This window comes from Buteo buteo, chromosome 5 (assembly GCF_964188355.1).
Source record: "Buteo buteo chromosome 5, bButBut1.hap1.1, whole genome shotgun sequence".
NCBI lineage: Eukaryota > Metazoa > Chordata > Aves > Accipitriformes > Accipitridae > Buteo > Buteo buteo.
The window spans coordinates 12,520,290-12,540,088 of record NC_134175.1 but is presented as its reverse complement, the minus strand read 5'-3'; the positions used below and the strand labels follow the sequence as shown (position 1 = coordinate 12,540,088).

General features: G+C 41.9%; 1 protein-coding gene across 9 annotated transcripts in view; it reads right to left on the bottom strand.

The window, feature by feature from the left end:
• Nucleotides 1–19,799, bottom strand: part of AGAP1 (ArfGAP with GTPase domain, ankyrin repeat and PH domain 1) — a 395,049-nt gene that overhangs the window by 131,453 nt on the left and 243,797 nt on the right. For all 9 annotated transcript variants that reach the window (XM_075027850.1, XM_075027851.1, XM_075027852.1 and 6 more), the window contains 2 exons: nucleotides 17,097–17,201; nucleotides 1,900–2,068 (listed from right to left, as the gene is read on the bottom strand). In XM_075027850.1, the coding sequence (XP_074883951.1) occupies nucleotides 1,900–2,068; nucleotides 17,097–17,201 (274 nt within the window). The remainder of the gene's footprint in view (nucleotides 1–1,899; nucleotides 2,069–17,096; nucleotides 17,202–19,799) is intronic.

The window sequence follows — 19,799 nt, the reverse complement described above, 5'->3', positions numbered from 1 at the left end:
ACATTAGGAGGACATTAATTATTTTAAGACTTAACCACAGTAGATCTCTTGAGCTGTACTAACCAGATATCAAACAACAGAAAAGGCTTTCAGTATTTCTAAGCAAGATGATAAAGACGCCAAGAGAAGCTCCAACCATACCCACCATGTTATTTGAAAAAAACTATCTAAAAGCAGAGCTGTCTTCCAGCATTTGCACTTTCTAGCATAATTAAATTTTCTCTTTTAAAACAATTGTTGTGCGATAAAACCTCAGGCTAGCCAGGGTACATACACAGTGGCTACCACCACTGCCAGGGAGAGCTGTCTACTGTACAGTTTCATGTACAGAATACATTACATGTGCAGAGAGTCCTGAAACGAAATGTGCAATATTCATTTAAGTCATGTACAAGCTGTTTCCCTCTGACCTGGCAATCTAAACATATGCCAAAACATGTAAAATCCATGCTATAAACTTTATATTAGTATGTATCTCTGAATATGTTTTCAGAAACGTACTTCTCTGGAGCAATCAAGTAATTTTTGCCTGTGTTCGAATGTCTTAAAAGCAGAAATCTCTTATTTCGATGTCTTATTGCTGGTTTATTGACTCAGTCCAGCACTCTTCTTCCCTAAATTATGGAATATGTTGAAAAAACAAAAACATTCCCTGCACCCAGTCATCTAAATTAAATAGCAAAATGGAAAAAACAAACCAACCATGAAAAATTTTCTCCTATGAACTCTTCCAGTGGCAATGCTAGCTCCGTGCCTCTCGAGGGGTAGGTTAAAACTTGAAAAAGAGTCTGATGAAATCATGGCTTCAGACATTTCAGGTCCCCAGCCAAACTAATATAACATACCACACAAGACCTCCAGTGATGTCTGCTCAGTCGCACCACTGTAAAGCCACAAGGCTGCTCTTTCTTTTCCTTTTTTAAACATTCATCTCAATGAGCAGCAACTGCAGTTGGAAGGAAAAGCCCTCTCCCTCCTCCCCTACTATAGGGGAATGCGCATCACAAAACGCAAGGAATTACATCTTGACTTGAAGCATAAGGTAACTATTACTATCCAAGAGAAGACTCTTGAATGGCAGGGTGACTGAGTTCCTTCCTGCGGTTGCTCATCCCACCTGTGTAGCGTGTATTGCACAGGCACAAAAGTGTGTTTGGGTGGTTTTGTTGCCACATGTTGGAGGCGTCTACGTTACTCATAAATGCTAAAGGCACTCAGCATTTTATGGACATCATCCCAAACATGCTGACAAAACTTCCATACCAACACTATGCCATTATGAGTTTTGTATAAGCTATGCGCTTTACAAGATAAATTGTCTTAAATGTTTCTCCTTAATGCAATTTTTTAAATCCCTTCAGCTGTATGGATAAGTAGTTCAGCGAACAATAAACTTTTTTGTTTAGAGCTCACAAGGAGCTATAAACTACTTCCATAAATGAACTAAAATAGCTTTCTACAGAAGAATCTTCCTGTTGGAAAGTCCAAAATTATGCATCCTTCTAAAGGTGGAAAGAAGAACTGCGGATCCCACCAGGAAGCCATAAAAAGCCCTTTCAAATGATACATCTCCTGTTTTTCCAAAGTATTAGACCTAACAGATAAGTTGTAATGCTGCATCAATTCTTCACATATGTTAATTTCTGTGAAATTATGTAGGGTTTTGGCAAGTATAAGGTAACAAGTATAAAAAGATGGGCACTGAAGGTTACTCAGAAACTTCGAATCTCTCATGGAGGACAGATCAGCAGTCAGGGCTTAAAAAGTTACACATCAGTGGTTATTTGGATTTGTAAATTATTAATAGATATTATCCCCATCACAGTAGTACATGACAATTGCCTACAGACACTGGAAATGCATCTTTCTCTTTTTTTCCCTAGCATGGTATTCTCTTACCTGAATTCGGCGAGATGTGTAAACTGCTCATGTCCTTGGAGAGGCCGTTTGTTTTGGGACTGGAAATGGGTGCACAAGCTGACGTAGCTCGGGGCGGCCTCTTCCCAGGGACTTTCACAGTGGTTCGCAGCAAGTCGATTTCTTTCCCGTGAACATTCTGCATATAGTCCTGGTAAGAAAAAAAAAAACCAACAAAACCCTATATGAAACAGGTAGTTTGGTAAGCAATAGAACTAATGAAACCTGGTTTCAAAAGACTTTTGCCCTACCTCATCTGCCAGCACCCGCCATATGGTGTTCCCCTTCCATTTTCTCAATAATCTCTTCCACACTTCTCACTACAAATATCCCCAAAAGTCTGGAGCTTTCTAATACATCCTCCACCTACCAGTTGGATAAGAGACAATTCACACTATGGCTGGTTCTGAGCTACGTGTAGGAGTTTACCAGCCAGCAGGTCCCAAAGAGAAGGAGAAAACAAGGCTGACTGTCCCTCATGAGCACACTTACTTGTGTCTCCTCCCTGACAATGTTTTATGCACTTATCTCTTTCTTGCTCAAATTTGGCTGAAATTGGTCAGCAGGCGCTAAAGTTACAAAAGGGCACTGACTGGTAGGATTTCTGCAATTGCAATATTGTTAGAATATGATCCTTTTTCCACACACTCAAAAAATTATAGAATGGAAAAAATTATGCAAATTGTGTCTGATTAGAGTAAACACACTAAAAGCTGTAAGCCAGAAGTGGAAAAGGCTTTTCCTAATTCTTGTTTGGAAAGCCCATAAAGAGGAAATAAGCAGACAAACCCAGTCAGCTGTACAAAGACAGTGGTCAACTGACTGGATCCAAGCGACGGCTTCCCGAGAAATCCTTGAGAAAGTTCTTCAAACTGTAAATAGCTTCTGGAAAAACTGGCTCTTGAGATTCTGCATTCCAGCTTCAAAGGCACTCCCTAAATTGTCAGTGGGCTACTTCATATGCAAACACAAAAGTAAATGGACATGGGTGTCTTTTTCACAGGGCAAATGACAATTCATTAAGGTGAGACAGCCACTGAGGCTGCACTGCTGGGATACATCAGAAGAGATATTTCCAGCAGAAATGGTGAATGTTAAAGCCAGAACACTAGACTCAAAGTTTTCACTTCCTGGTACACATGGTTGTGGTTACTTGTGTTCCAGAAAAAAAATATGAAACTGAAACAACTATGAGGGCAATAAACGAAACAAAGACACTGTATTTTATGAGAAGACATCAATCCTGAATAACAGGGGAGGTCCCAGAGGACTGGAGGCTTGCCAATGTGACTCCCATTTACAAGAAGGGTCAGAGGGAGGATCCGGGGAACTACAGGCCTGTCAGCCTGACCTCAGTACCGAGGAAGATTATGGAACAGTTTGTCTTGAGAGCACTCACATGGCAAGTCCAGGACAACCAGGGGATCAGGCCCAGCCAGCATGGGTTTACGAAAGGCAGGTCCTGCTTGACCAACCTGATCTCCTTCTATGACCAGGTGACCCACCTAGTGGATGAGGGAAAGGCTGTGGATATTATCTTCCTTGACTTCAGTAAGGCCTTTGACACTGTCTCTCATGGCATACTCCTTGAGAAGCTGGCATCTCGTGGCTTGGACAAGTGTACTCTTTGCTGGGTGAAAAACTGGGTGGATGGACGAGCCCACAGGGTTGTGGTGAATGGAGTTAAATCCAGTTGGTGGCGGGTCACAAGTGGTATTCCCTAGGACTCAGTACTGGGGCCAGTTCTGTTTAATATCTTTATTGATGATTTGGATGAGGGGATCAAGTGCACCCTCAGCAAGTTTGCAGATGACACCAAGTTGGGAGGCAGGGTCGATCTGCTTGAGGGTAGCAAGACTCTACAGAGAGATCTGCACAGGTTGGGTCAATGGGCTGAGGCCAATCGTATGAAGTTCAACAAGGCCAAGTGCCGGGTCCTGCACTTCCGTCACAACAACCCCATGCAGCGCTACAGGCTTGGGGAAGAGTGCCTGGAAAGCTGCCCAGCAGAAAAGGACCTGGGGGTGCTGGTCGACCGCCAGCTGAATATGAGCCAGCAGTGTGCCCAGGTGGCCAAGAAGGCCAACGGCATCCTGGCCTGTATCAGAAATAGTGTGGCCAGCAGGAGCAGGGAGGTGGTTGTTCCCCTGTACTGGGCACTGGTGAGGCCGCCCCTCAAGTCCTGTGTTCAGTTTTGGGCCCCTCACTACAGGAAAGACATCGAGTTGCTGGAACGTGTCCAGAGAAGGGCAACCAAGTTGGTGAGGGGCCTGGAGCACAAGTCTGATGAGGAGCGGCTGAGGGAGCTGGGGTTGTTTAGCCTGGAGAAAAGGAGGCCGAGGGGAGACCTTATCGCTCTCTACAACTACCTGAAAGGAGGTTGTAGGGAGGTGGGTGCTGGTCTCTTCTATCAGGTGGCTGGAGATAGAATGAGAGGAAATGGCCTCAAGCTGCGGCAAGGGAGATTTAGGTTAGATATTAGGAAAAATTTCTTTACTGAGAGGGTTGCCAGGTATTGGAACAGGCTGTCCAGGGAAGTGGTTGAGTCACCATCCCTGGAGGTATTCAAAAAGCGCGTAGACGGGGTACTCCGTAACATGGTTTAGTGGGCATGGATGATGGTTGGACTCTATGATCTTAAAGGTCTTTTCCAACCTAAATGATTCTATGATTCTATAAGGTGGGTAGCACAGGACAGCAAAATAAAGAGTGGAAAGGGGTACAAGCATTGCACAAAAACACATCCGGGTATATGAACCCCAAGAGGAAAACAGCAACTGGAACTCAAGATTGAGAAAAGATCTGTACTTAAGCTCTCGAGTTAAGCTGGAAACCAAGAAAATGGTATTTTTGAGCAATCTTTTATGTGGAGCAGCTGGGACATAAAATTTAATTCCTTTTCAGATAGAACTTGATCAACTTACAGAGGCCTGGGTGATGCTGTGGGCGTCTGCATGAGCAAAGACTTGCCCGTAAAGACATAACTTCCATTTGTCCAAGTGTCCAGGGCAAGATTTAGCCAGATTACCAGGTGTTATATGAAAAACTACCATTATTTAAGTAGGTTGGTTTCAAACCTGCAGCATACAGACCTGTACAACACCAGAACATCAATCTTACAAATAAATACCTGAATGGGATAACAGCATACCTGAGGTCTACATCACTGCTGCCACGATACGGGGAGCAATCAACTCCCTCATAAAAATCCTTCCACCTTTGACAGTTTTTACAATACAAATTATATATTCCACTCAAAATACACCAAAAATCTACTACCAGCCCAGCATTCATTTCTTCACAGCTAACATTGATCTGTGATAAAAACCCCAAACCAAGCCATCACATCAGCTTTTGTTTTTTCCCTAGCTGTTTGAGAATTATTAACAGTAAAAAGAGGGGGTCTGAACAATTCGTGGGGTGAGGACACAGACCTCTGCTGCCAAAAGAAACAAAGGCACTCCGTTAGTAAGAATTCATTCATTCACTAGGTGTTAGATACAAATGAACAAAGCTGTTTCATCCATAAATTATCAAGTTGGTGTAACTTTCTTGTTCAGTGTCAGTTCTTCACAAATTAAAATACAATAAGCAGAACATAATTGAGCATTTATTGCTTATGGGCTCTAAAATGAGGCTTAATCAGATAGTGACTAAACCTCAGCATGTACTCTTTTTAACAGACAAGTTTTTATTTAATGTACAGCAGCCAGTGTACTCCATTTAAAATTTGAGAAGGAGGTGTTTATTCCAAATTCTTCAGATGAATAGCGTGTACGATTTCCCTGCTACCCTGCCAACTTGTGAGATGTGACAGGGCATTATTAAAGCCCTTTTAATTGAGAGTAAACCAGGCTTAGGTGAGCTATAAACCATTTGAGAGAGTAAGTGAATGTTGGCAAACAGGAAATAAATGCGCTGTAGCCATACCATTATTACACGAAAGTGCCCAAACACAACAGATGCCACGCAGGTATTAATGTCAGCTTAAATATTTATAGGGATATATCAAATGTAAATAATAAAGCCTCTTTCATTGTGTGCAAGATGCATAGCGATAATCTCTGCATTTCCCCGAGGAGGAGAGGCAAGCACCAAGTTTCCAGTCAGTGGAGCATCCCCCCCCCACGCACACTCCTTCAGATCTGCGTTTGGGGAATAAAAGTTAAAACTACAAAATAATGTCACAGCTTCAGAAGCGCAATGGAGGGTTTGATCAGATTAGAACAGATGAGGGTCTTGCTGTCATCTGGAATATGCTGTGTTAAAGAGAAGACAGCAAGCCTGATTTTGATATGCAAATGTTACAGATATAACTCCCCTAGATGTTAGTTGTAGAAAATGCTGATCCGAGAAAAAAGGGGAAAAAACCCTTTAACAAGGCATGAGGGTAATTCAAAGCCAAGTACTTTTAAACAGCACTTAACAAGTCCCTAGAGCCCACTCAACAGTGGGCCACCCCAGAAGTGCCATCTTCTGCCCCTCAACAGCTTGAAAAAGTAGTAATTGCAAATCCATTTGCATTTTTCTTCTCAACTTGCCCATGTTCATCATTCAGCAATGCAGAAGGAAAAAAAAAAAGCAAAGCAAAGCAGCAAAGGGAACCCTCCCCAAACGTGTGGATAACAGGAGAAGCCAGCACCCCAGTACCCCACACCCCTGCGCTTGCACCTTCGCCATCACTTGTTTTTTACATTTCGCTCCTAATTATGTTGCATCTATTGCCATACACTTAATTAGCTGCATTAATGTGATTTCTTTTCACATAGTCAAGCAATTAAGAGCTATGATTGAGTTTCATTCAATTAGCCTCAACAAACATGCTAATTGATGTCCCAGATGCAAATGAGGTGCAATGAGAGAAACCTGCTAGCAATTGAGAGTTGTGGCAGGGAGACCCACAGCTCTCAGCCTGCTGACAGCAGCACAGCTTAACATGGCTCCCACCTTCTGTGGAGCTGCCTTCCGAGGTGGCGGGGGAGACAAGCCATTAGTGCCTCAGTTGTCCCGAACAGATCCCTACAGGAATACCGGGCAACATTGAATCAAATCAACATTGTCTCCAATTCTCACGGCAATGGCTGCTATGAGCTGGAGAAGAGCGCAGCGTTTTCCTGCAGCCAGGTTGGCATTACAGACGCTGCAAACGCCACGGTTTCGTCAGCTAAGGACTATAAAAGGTCTCCATCTAATCTCTGAGCTCGTGAAATACTACGCAGGTAATGGCCTGCAGTTAACAGTAACTGGCAACTTAATCTTAGTCAGCTGTGGGGCAATGCTGCCTCTTCAAGTTAAGGCCAGAATGCATCAATCAATCAATAATCCCTAAAAATACACTCACTATATTGATTCTCATTGCTTTTCATCCTGAGGTTACCGTTAGCGGTTTGCTCAAATATAGTGCTGCCAAGGTGTTAATTTGACTACTCAAGGCCATTGACCATTATCTATAGGACTAAATAAACTGTTAAAATATCAGCAAAAATCGTAAAAGCTACATTGACTGAAGATGACACAAAATATTATTTGACAGCGCCACAAAATGAATTGCCTTGAGTAAGAAAGAAACGATGTGCCATGACACAGAATAATGTAAAGTAAAATTACTTTAGTTCTGCTCTTCATACAGCTCTCGGTTTACAACAACAGAAATTAATTTAACCAATTAACTGAACAGAAGCCTTTCAGACATGCAAATTGAGCAAATGGGTATGATGATGTTTTCAAAGCAGACCTACCAAAAAGAAACACTGCTATTTTGGGGGGCCCCTTTTGTTTTCAAATGCCAGCGGTTTTTAAACTTGCTGCCATACATTGCAATGACTTCCGACTGCCCTCAAAGCCAGAGAAGACACTCCACTAAGGGCCACAAGCTGAACCCAAGCTACGTGATGCTTCCAGCTGCCTGCCTACTTTCTCTCAGCTGAGAAGGCTGAAGACAACAGGCAAACATCTCTTCTTCCACAGCCACGCTTAGTGCTGCTGCTGCCTGCTTGGCCCTTTTTTCAGAGGAGGAAGGACATATGGATCAGATTGAGGGAAAGGCAGAAGAAAGTGCTGGCTGCTGCTTCCATGAAGCTGGGACTCAAACTCACATCATCCAAGTCTACCACAGTTATCTCAAATACTTCACTAAAGGACCACTGAGCATGTGACAGTGTGGTTCCTCCCTAGAATGATCCTTAAAGACATGGCTTGTGTTAGGTACGTAACACTGTGGATATCAAAAACATCACAGAGTTTGAAGCTTTTCAAATGTCTCTAATACAAGGGATGGTCATCCTTGTCATGCACAGAAAAAGTGCCTTTCTACTACCTAGGCTGTATTTCAAAACCATAGTATTTCATCATCAGTGTATTAAGCAAGAAAATGTGTATGAATGCTGAGTTACTGAATATAGTATTTATCAGTTAGTACCTTGAGAGCTGAATCCCCCATGCTTTTTTGTATAGCTGCCTGCATGCAAAGTGGGAGTACAAATGCCCCTGTCCTTAAGGCAAGTGTTCTCCTTTTGATTTGCACAACTACAAAATACTTTCCAAGGTAACGGAAAACAAGTCCACGAAGAATGAGAGCTGAACCATTTTACTCAGCCAGGTTTCCACTGCACCAAAGCATCCAAGCAGGCAGGTCCTGGCAGCCTGCCTGTGCAGGCAGGTTCTGTTCTGCTCCAGCAGCAACAGAAGATGGAGTTGGACTCTTTCTGATCAAACTTGCTTTGGACTATACTTCTGTCCTGGGATTGCAGCGAAATGGCTAATCTGCAATCTAGTCTTCTTGGCCAAGAAACATCACCAAGAAGACAGAAGGATCAAGCTGTAGAAGACAACAATTAGGGCCTCCTGTGGCTGGGCTCAGTGGGACTGTGGATAGAGAGAAACCCCTTCATTGGAGTTATACTTTTTACATCATGGCAAGAGGTGAATGGGACTCAAAGCTCTCATCAAAACCACTCATCTCAGCATTGCCATGTGTGATGATGTTAACATTTTAAAATATATCTGCTCCCTCCTAGAGAGCTTCCCCACGTGTTTCTTCCACCACACACCTGTCCCACTGCCACCGTTTTCCAACACAAAACATAACGAACAAGAGAGAATCTCCAAGAGCAGTGCCCTTCCATGTCTATAATGGTACACAAATAAGAATACCACACTTTTTCTCATTTTGAGCTATTAAAATCTCTCAGAAGAAGCCTGTTTTTCCAACCCCAGGAACTGGTCCAGGCCCAGGATGCTTCCCATATCTGTCTCTGGTATACACTGTGATTCCAAGAAAAACACCTTCATTTCCTGGCAGTTTTTCCTCACCGTTCAGACAAAACACTCTGAAGGCTTAGCTTACTGAGGCTGAGATAGCGTTTCCTGATCTGAGGCAAAATAAAAATTATTATGGAAAAGAAAGTTTATGATTGCACTTCTGGATGACATCTTAAAGACTATGGACGGCCTATTTTTTGAAACACAATTCCAGTTTCGTGAGCTGACCTATTGGACCCACAAAACCTATTGTTCACCCTCAGCAACAACTGCTTCCAAAAACCAAAACCCAATCCCGACCAAAACCCCCAAACCCCTGGCAGACCAGTAAATGGATGGAGCCTTGACTTTTGTGCCTCTATGTGGCAGTCAGACATTTTTATTGCAAAAAGCCGTCTGGAAAAGATGCAAAACAAAATTGCTACACTGCAAAAAGAAGAAAAGGGCAGGGGGGAGGGGGGGCGGAGGAAAAAAAACAAAAGGCCCCCTTCCCTTTGCTTATTGAGTTCAAAGGCATAACATGCAGCACCCTGCAGCAAATGGGAAGCTACACTAATTTTAAAGCCATAAAACGCTATAAAGTGCCCTGCGGGGCAGGACTACACTGAAGCTAGTTGCACCTAAATAAGACATGGTTCATTTACTTCGCAGCTTAGCCTAATGTAATCATCAGCGGATTTCTAGCCTAGAGTTGTAACAGGCAAATAGCCGATACTGCAGGGGCGACACTCCCAGCCATTGAGGGGCCTCAGCTAGATTGCTGTTGATTAGAAAATTTTTCAGTTTTGACAAGCACTTAATGAACATAAATCGCTCCTTGATTGGTTTCCATTTGGGGCCACAGGCACACCTAAGAAGAAACAAAAGTCTCCAACTCCTCTCCCCCCACTTCCCAGGAAGGACCTCCGCAACAAACGCACCATCAGGTTATGAGCCACAGTGGAATATATTCATCAAATGTTCCTGTTAAATTAGCCATCCTCCCCTCTCACATATAAATATGGGCATAATATCATTCAGCTTCATAATATATAGTTAATCTTAAGAAAAGTAATGAAATGTTATTTTCTGAGGAGAACACAGGAATAAAAATGCATTCTGGAAAACACTGATCACCCTAAAGCACTCTGTCCTGACAAAAAGAAGGTCATCTCGGATCTGTTTTATTCACACTGGGAATCAAGAACATTAAATTTCAGTAATAAAAAGCATTGACTATTATCTCTACTATGGTGTTAATCAGTTCAATCAGTGTTGCAGGGGCAGGGGAGGAATTTAGGGCAACATTTTCAATACAAAAGAAGTTTCACAAAATTTGGGTTTTTTTTTAAACAGATCACTCATTTTCATAAAATATTCAGAAAATTCTTCCGTCTGCACTTCGCTTCTCATTCAGACTTTGTAACAAGAACCACTGTAAAAGACAAATCAGAGTTTTACCATCCTGAGTAATTTATGAAGCATTTATATACACAGCAGTTAGCTCTGCTGAACAGGAAGCTCTAATTTTATAAAAACCTGTGATTAATTAATAGCTTGGCTTTTGCTGTTTAAATTGCAACTCATTCCGATACCAAAAATTTTCCCTGCCTTTTTGAAGAGGGAGTAGACATGACACTGAAGCGTATGTTTGCTGCTCCTTACTACCTACTGCTAGTTTGCACAGCTCTACAACAGCAGTATTGTGTTTGCTACAATACCCTACGCTAATGACATGATAAATCTTGTCATGCCCTCTGAAATGAATGGACTTGAAACTAAAAACACTTCACATTCGCCTTGTTTGTGCATTTGGTGATCTGTGAGTATCAGTAACAAGTCATGGAAGTGACTGTAAGAAGTTACTGTGAATAATCAGTCTTCTCCTTCCCCATCAACTGGGATTACGTATTTGACAAGTACTTCACAGGGTGGCTTCCTGACCATCAGTAACTACAGTCTGATTTTGCACTTAGCAGGTGCAATGCCACTTTCAAACAAGACTATTTCTAGTTTGAAAAGCCACAAAGCCAGGGGATGGAAAATAATTTGCCTTGACAGCTATCCCAAATGATAGGTCACACTTAAGAACTGCGAACACATTTTAGCTTCTATTTTCCCTACCTGTTTCTAAGTTTTCCTCCCAAACTTATCTTCACCCCATTACATGTTTAACATAATAATAAAGTTTTCCAGGAAGCTATGAAGTGAATGAGTGATCTCTACAGCCATATCACTTTATAAAAGCCTCTTCTGCTTTTAAAACATTGTAGGTTATATGTTTTATGTTTAGTATCTTTACCAAAAAATGTTACAGCAGCACGATTAACACTTATTTTTTCCATAAAGGTCAGTTATGCTCTAGCTATCACTAGAAGCAATGTAAATTCACAGTGAAACATGCTAGAATTAAGAAGGGAAAGCTCTGGAAAATTTAAGTCAATAATGTTAGAAAGGAGAATGCTGCTCTGAAGATGGCTTTGATGAAAAGGCTTCCAGAAAGCGTGCCAGTTGTGGTGAGTGGAAAAAATAGGGCATCAGCTCATCAACTGTAATAAGCAATTACTATACACCTGTTCCTATAATTCGTTTTTTCTATCTTAACCAATGTTTTAGGCGTATTAATGGATATAATAAAAACTTACACATGCTTCCGACAGATTTATTTTCCTCACCACTCCAACTATATCCTCATTTTTAGTCTGTAGGACTTGCTTGGTGACTACTGTTTCAGGGGGTAGAGCTACATCTTATGTGAAAACCAACATAAGCATATCCTTTTGTCAGTCCAAATACATATTTACCAAAGCCTGATTTGAGGATTAGTTGTTCATAGGAAAGGCCAGATAGAAAGGCTTTCAGAGCCAGCCAATATTCAGCTTTACATTACTTTCAAGCAAAAACAGGAGAAAAAAACCCCCAAACAACAAAGGGCATACATGATGGTATTTTAGAAATATATAAGAGCATGAATATTTCTATTAAAGCAACACAAACAACACACTTTGGAGGCATTAAACAGCCTGAGGTAACACAACCCTGAAAATAAGGCTGAACCGAAACGATGTCTGTAGGCGGTTGTTCATACACATGAAGGCGAGCGCTGCTCCCTTGGCTAGAGCAACACCCAGCTCCACCGCCAGACAGCTCTGCTGCCGACAGGCCATGCACAAAGATGCCACGCAGCCCAGCAAGCATGGTGTTCTCTTAAAAATGAGGAGACGGAATACTTTATCTGCGAGCATGCTTTCCATTTTCAGATTATTCAGGAAAATTGTAAGAACTGATCATGGTCAAAAATTTCAACTGCAACTCTAAGAAAAAGGCTGCATATTATGGGACCTGAGAGGAATGCATGGATCTACACCACTTCCAGATACCCACATAGAGGACATTTTCAATAGCCTCCTGTTTCTCACCAAGTCTGCTTTTCTGGAGGAAACAGCCAAGCAAAGAAAGCTCAACTGAAAGCCCACTCCCCCACTCCAAGTCGCAAAGAATTTTACAGTCTGTTTTGTACCCTCTTCCAAGAAGATGTGCCCATGTAATACATAGTTGAAGCTCTTGCACGCAGTTTAGCCTAGTGTTGGCTATGACTCCTTACCAGGCTAAAATTTTGCTTTTTTTAAAAAATATACCCACTTCATTTGAGGCTAGAACACCCTTGCTAATGCTCCCTTTGAGCTAGCTCATGTAGACTGCTCACCCAGTCAGCACTATTTTTAAGGAAGAATTTTGAAACTGTGGCTACTGTCTGATGAATTGAGCAGACCAGGTGAATCCACACACTTCTCAAGGAGATAAAGATAGGTTTCCCCCCTTCAGTCACTGCTACAATGCTACACACCTCAACGCAGGTTATCAAACCAGATCAGCGAGGATGGCAGCAAGGTTAAAGAAGGGCGTTACTGCAACACATATCTCAGCAAGCAAAAATCAACCTTGCTGTGTAGGTACATGGGACTTACATACCATGCATGTTCTACATATGCACGAGACCTTCCTTCTCATGTATTTAAGAAGCTGTTCTTCCCCTGTAAGGTGCCACAGCATTGTGCTTTCACTTGAAATGAAAGCTAGAACAGATTAAATATAGAAGGGGAAAACAGCGTCCTTCCCTAAAAAGCTGTTTTCAGCTTTCCCCCCCCCCCCTTCTTTTCATAAATGAGGGGCAGTGATGATGGGGATATAAGAGCAGAGAATGGACATCCAAAGCTAAAGTTTTGTCATCTACTGACCTATGGCATGATGGCAACCCTCTGGCAGACAGACAGTGGTGAAACATCATCAGCTATTCATTGGGATAAGGCTTAGATAAAGAAGCGGCATGTAATGCTGCCCAGCAGGTATCCTGGTGAATACATTTCAGGAGCCCTCGCACATGGCATTCTGCCATTAAAAGCCAAGAGATGCCTAGACAAATTCCGCTGGGTCCCTTTGGGGAGGCTGACACTGAATTTGTCGGCCAGAATTTTAGTCATCCACTCAACGGCTATACTCTAGAAGCATAAGATGAATAGGTAGCTATGGTGAACTTTGAAGCCTGCAGGTCAAAGTTCTCTCTCATTATCCCCACCATTTTCTATCAGCGTAGCTCCTCAGCATCCCAAGGGAAGGGAAGGTTTGAGGATCTTGAAAAAAACTGACATGACCAAGTCAGAAAACAGTAGGGTGCTTATGTACATGTATTTTTCTTTCCCCATTTTTCTCTCCCCCCATTTTCTTGAAAAGAAAGAATATGAATTTAGCTATTGTGTCAAACATCAACCTGGTGGCATTAGTAGTTACTCATTTAGCTGGCACAGTACAGCAATCATTTCAACATGCTGCCCTCCCAAACAGGCCTGACCCTTCCAGAGACACCTCCTCTGTAAGAAAGGTACTAATTTGATTTTTCACTCTCCAGCCCAAAACCTTTCATTTTGTAGTCAATCCTTTCAAGGAGGATGACGGTACTGATTTCTGCAATACGGACACATTCTCTATATTAAAAACACTGCCTTCTTGCCTGAGCTGCCACTGAACACTAACTGATCCACTTCTGGCCAAAGCTCAAGCAATATTTAATAAAGTACAAACTGTCAGCCATTAAATATTATAATAGGTTCTTCCAATGCACGTGTTACATTCTGACTCAAACCACAGTCAGGAAAGACCAAATTATCTTCTAAATTTACTTCTCCTTCCACCACTAGAGGCCAGCCCACTTTTCGCTTCACAGAATTACAACTGCAAAATTTTGTATAACCAAAACGACCTCCATACTTGAAATAACCCAAATCTAACTAACAGGTCAGATTACAGCCAGGCTTTTTACGAGTTTAGGAAACTGACTTTAGGTAGTTAACAAAGGTTCTTTTCTTCAATGCTATTTAATGGGAAGGTTGGTAGGAATAAGGTCCTTGTATTTCAAAACAATGTAAAAAATTATCCCAAACAGCAATGCAAGCAGTTACAGATAAAAACTAGCAAAACCAAACCAGAAACACATTAGCAGAGTCCTGTTTGGGGGAAAACCCATTCACTTGGCAACACCTAAGAGGAAATTCTGACTTTCCTGCCTACAAAGTTTTGTACAAAGTGTACTGGGAGTGCAATTGACTTCAAGGATCAGGTCCTGCCTCTTCCTCCCACTGTGGTTTGCACAGGGCAGAGAAGATGCTACTCACATACTACTGCCTGATGGATGATGAACACTCTGCAGGGTATATTAACAATAGTTAATTGACAATAAATAGTCCATTGACAGTATGGAAACATGCTGCAGAAGTAGAGCAGTGACTCTTTGAAGGCTGAAGACAATAAAAATAAGGCAGTAAACCAGCTTCATTTATAGTACAAATCATGTCATAGAAAAGACTTTAACATGAATAAGCAGAACCCTAGATACTCCTAGAAAGTAGATTCAGTAAAGGTGTCTCAAGAACCCCTGAATGAGTACATTTTCCCCAGTATCTTCTTGTCAATTAGGAGCTGAGCATGGTCCCTCACCACTACCTCCCCACATACAGCCAAGGGAAAAGTAGTACGTTACAAACCTCTCCGATCTGCACAAGGAAGTCTGAGCAAATGGAAATATGGAGCTGTGTACCTTTTCCGTGGGAGGGGTGGGCATGGCGGGGGATAGAGGGAAACAATTACAGGCTAGTAATTACTTCTTCTTTAAATGGATTCTTTCTAATCTCCAATGGATTTACCTCTAATCTCAAAGTAATTACCTCTAATCTCAATGGATTTTAACTCTGGGGAAGACTAAGCAGCTCCGGGGAAGCCTACAGAGAAGTAGTAGTCCATTGTCTGCAAGAGGCAATGAAAAACTAACACATACACAGCAACGGCCAGGAACAATAGAGCACTTCTACAAAGCGAGGAAGGGACTTGGGCATGGACAATGGCAGCTTGCCTCCTCCTTGCTTGATGACCCAGAGTTGGCCAACACAATTTAAGGGAAACTCATGTGAGAGCTCCATGGGGGCTACCTCGAAGGCACGCAGTGTCCCTTCTGTGACCAACACCAATATACAATTCAGGTATTTTGGGACTACTTCATGGCAGAATTCCCCAAATTTAAAGGCACTAAGAGTGGCCAAAGAGGACAGACAGATTTGTACAGTTTCACAAAAAGGAACAGTGAAAACCTTGCTCCAGAACAGAAGGGCTGAGGGACAAGATTTCTGATAGCAAGCAGCAATGCCTTGAAGCTAGTTGTCATCTAACTGATTAAATAATTATTAAGAGACATGGACCTAACATCAGAAACTACAGCAAAGCATTATTATGGCAGGATCTGAGACTATGAAATCTTGTGTCAAGCCAGAGAAAGTGCTAATATTCAGCAGACAGGGAACAGCAACTTGGTGCAAGCACAGCATCAGTGTGACCATGGTCCTCAGACATCACCTATTTAAAGCAGAAGTTTCCTGCCAGTTCCACGTGTAGGTCTATGAGCCCCAGAGCACATCTACAGAAATGCATCTGATCAAAACCTTGATTTTCACTCCTTAATGAAAAATTGCCCAGGAGCTGAAAATGATACCAATAAGTTTAGAAACAACTGGCCCTAAAAATGTTACAGCTGGCCCCCCTCCGATCTTCGTATGTGCTATGATAATAAGATGTAAGACCAGATACGATTATAAAAGACCTTGGTGAAGGTCACACCATGTTTTTTATTTTACCGTTGTCTGTATTACAGAGCAAGTGAAGGAGCTGGGAATCCCCTGGGAGTTTCAAGATCTGGAGTCTTTGCATTGGCTCTGTCTTTTAAACTGCTCTGGCATGGAACGAGCCCTGACATATCTCACCTTTCCTCCTGCTGGCATGCCCAGGGCAGATGGGGTGTGTTAGTTCCGAGTCAGATCACTGTGCTCCTTTCCACCCCCAAAATCATACCTAGGGATTGTGCTACACACACTGAGAGGGACAGACAGGATCCTTGGGCAGAGATAACAACAGACGTCTTAACATGAAAAAGTTTCATGGCACATATTTTAATAGCTAAGCCATTTTCAAAAGGCTGCTCAGAATTACTTCTGAATAAACCATAACCACTGCACACTGACAAATACCAGAAACTCTCCTCACTCTTTACTACATCTAGGACACTTTTTCTTATAAAATGCTTCTGTTTTTTAATCCTGGAATCAACAACAAGTCCATAAAAGCATCAGCACAAAATAAAGGCTTAAACCATTTCAGCTGCCCCTCAGGATGCAAGGGAACCCCAGTTCCAGGGGATTCAAAGGAACTTGACTGTACTCAGACTTGCACCAGGGAATTTTATTTCAGATTATGCCTTTTTGAGAGGGAGGGGAATGAAGAGAGAGAAATAAGTCCCTCCACCAAAGAGGGCTCAACAAAACCACGTCAGAGTGAAGTCGCTAACACTGCTTTATCAGAGCCTGATGCTGCTGAACCTCCAGAGAGCGTGGTGTACTTACATGTAAACTAGGATGGTAAGTCAGCACGCCGTTGTCGCACAACGTCACATATTTCTTCTTCCACTCTTTATTCAGTGACTTGCCACTTCGCTTTAGCAGCATACCCTATTAGAAGAAAAAGAAAAAAAGATTAAACACTCTTTTGCCAATGCACAACTATTTAAGACACAGAAAGAGACAACTATAATTGCCAGCATTTTTAGATACGCTTTCTCCTGCAAGTTACTCATTTTCCCCTGCTTCTCGCATGATGCATGCTTTCTCCATCGGCAGCTTCAGTGTTTGCAATTTAGGAGGAAAAGCTCTAAGAGCGGCTTTCATAGAGCAAGTCACGTAAACAGAAAAGACTGTATCAGCACTGGCTTTGTCCAAATGGTAGAGAAAATCCTTTTGTACTGAACTGCATGCCTCAGGAAAGCACATTTTAATGTGACACAGAGTAAGGTTACCCGTATGCACTCCTAGTTGATAAAGACACCATGCTCACTGCATTTCCTAACCCTCTAAAATAAATGATGAACCCCAGGTTAAGCGAGGATCCTACTGTGTGGCTTGTACTCCCTTCAGCACGTTCCTGGGATTCCTTGTTGTCCAGGCTCAGCCTCGCCACAAGCAGGGAAGAGCACATGGTTATGTTCTCATTCCCTTTGCAGTAAGGTGACACCACAATGGAAATCCTCTTAGCTATTCATTCCAGCAAAAGAGACACCAATTCTAGGCAAGAGAAGCAAAATGGAAACAGGGCAAATAGAAAGTTTTTCCAATAAATTCTGGATAATTCAATGAAAGAGGTGTGATCAGAGAGGAAAGGAAGTGAGCAAGGTGACTCACCTTGCCACAAATCATATTCAACCTAAACATCAGTGATGAATACTAACAATCAACAGCTGAGATAAAAAGTCATCAGTGTCTTCAAATGGGCAAGGACTACTTCTGCATATTAACCTGTTCTCAGCTTAAAAATAGAATTCATTTAGAAAAGCAAAATATAACATGCTGTAGCACACTGAAGGTGGTAAATCAAGCCATGCTTTAGAAATGCACTTCCCTGGGAACTTTTAATTTCCAAAACTAAGTCAGAAGGCAGTTCCTAATGAATTCATACAGTACTTTAGTTATTGAAAGTCTTTCTGAAATGTCCCAGTGGAGACACTATGTACAGTACCTTCCACAGGGACTCACTGTTTCACAGATCAAGTTCCGATAAAAGCAGACACTTACATTCAACTGATTAAATTATAACTAGGAATCTAAACCAATACAAACTTCAATTCTCTAATACCCATAAAATGAGTTTTTCCATTCTCATTTTCCATGGAACTTAAAAATTGGAAAAACAGAACATAGAAGGATGCACTACCAAGCACGGTGCTTCCAACTCCCACAAGTTGTTTTTGTTAAAGCAGGTTAAATCCTTCTAAGCCAGTTATGCTGTTTTCCCATTAAACCTACAGCTTTATAAAGCAATCTCTCTGCAGACCCAATCCCAAAGCCACGAGGGGACAAAGGGCAGTTCTGCGCAAGTCCTCCAGAGCTAGCCAAATTCCAGATGTTAGAACTTTCAGCTGAAGTCCCTTGGCACAATCCATATGAACTAACAATTCTCCTTTTGCAACCACAGAGATGATCCCAGCAGAAAAGCCAAGTTCACAATTGCCTGTTCCTGGACACACACTTTGAATAAAACTTCAGAGAACAACCATTCACAATTCAAAGCAATCTGTGGATGGGACCGTAAAGAAAAGCTTGTGTCGGATGACTGAATTACACAGCGGTACAAACTCCGAACTTTCTGACCGTCTGGGGGTCAGATTCCTTTTTTTCTGTGCTGTTCCTTGCTACGACTCAAACTTTTACAAGAGAGAATGGGGTTTCTGAAACACTTTCTTACAAAAGCTTCTGCAAGTGCTAGTCGCACATCCCAATTACCGTCTTCCAGTGGTCAGAGACGTTGTTTTCTTCTATTAAAAAAATGAAAGCTTATTTCTGCCTTTGACTTGTATGTTTGTCTATAGTAGGTGATCTGTCGCTTCACCTTTCCAATCTTTCATACCTCACCTGCAGCACATTCGCTCGCGTTTAGGGGGACCCAATTCTAGTTATCGCTGTGCTGTGGGGATCAAAAATTACTGTTTCCCTGCACTGGTTTGTTCTTCAGACCTTTTAATGGGGAAAAAGCTGTAAGGATCACAACGGTGATTCCCCCCCCCCCCGCCCCTTGCCTTTCTTTTGAAGTTTTGAGGAAAGTAAAATATATATATTTCACACCTTTTTAACTGTCCCTTTGCTATACAGAAAATGTGTCATTACTTACGTAATTTTAAATTCATGCCAATTATAAACTCAATAAACAGTGAAAACCTACCACTTCCGTGATTTTTACTACATAGAAGTTTTGCTACTATCTAGGTATGAATTATGAATTTCTATTTTTGGAGCTAAATGAAGAAAATTATTCAAAATGAGGTTTCACCTTGCTTTTAAAGTGGAATTCCGTGCTTTCATGTAAAAAAAACCCCAACATGTCAGCATTAAACATGGGCGATGTAGCTATTTGTGTCTGACTAATAAACCAGACTTCCCAATCCATTTTCTTTAGGAACTACCTTGGCAAAAATAATAGGTTTTCGTATTATGTGAGAATTAAAAATATCTTCCAGTACCTGCAGAGGAAACTGCTCTGAATACAAGGAGCTAACTTAA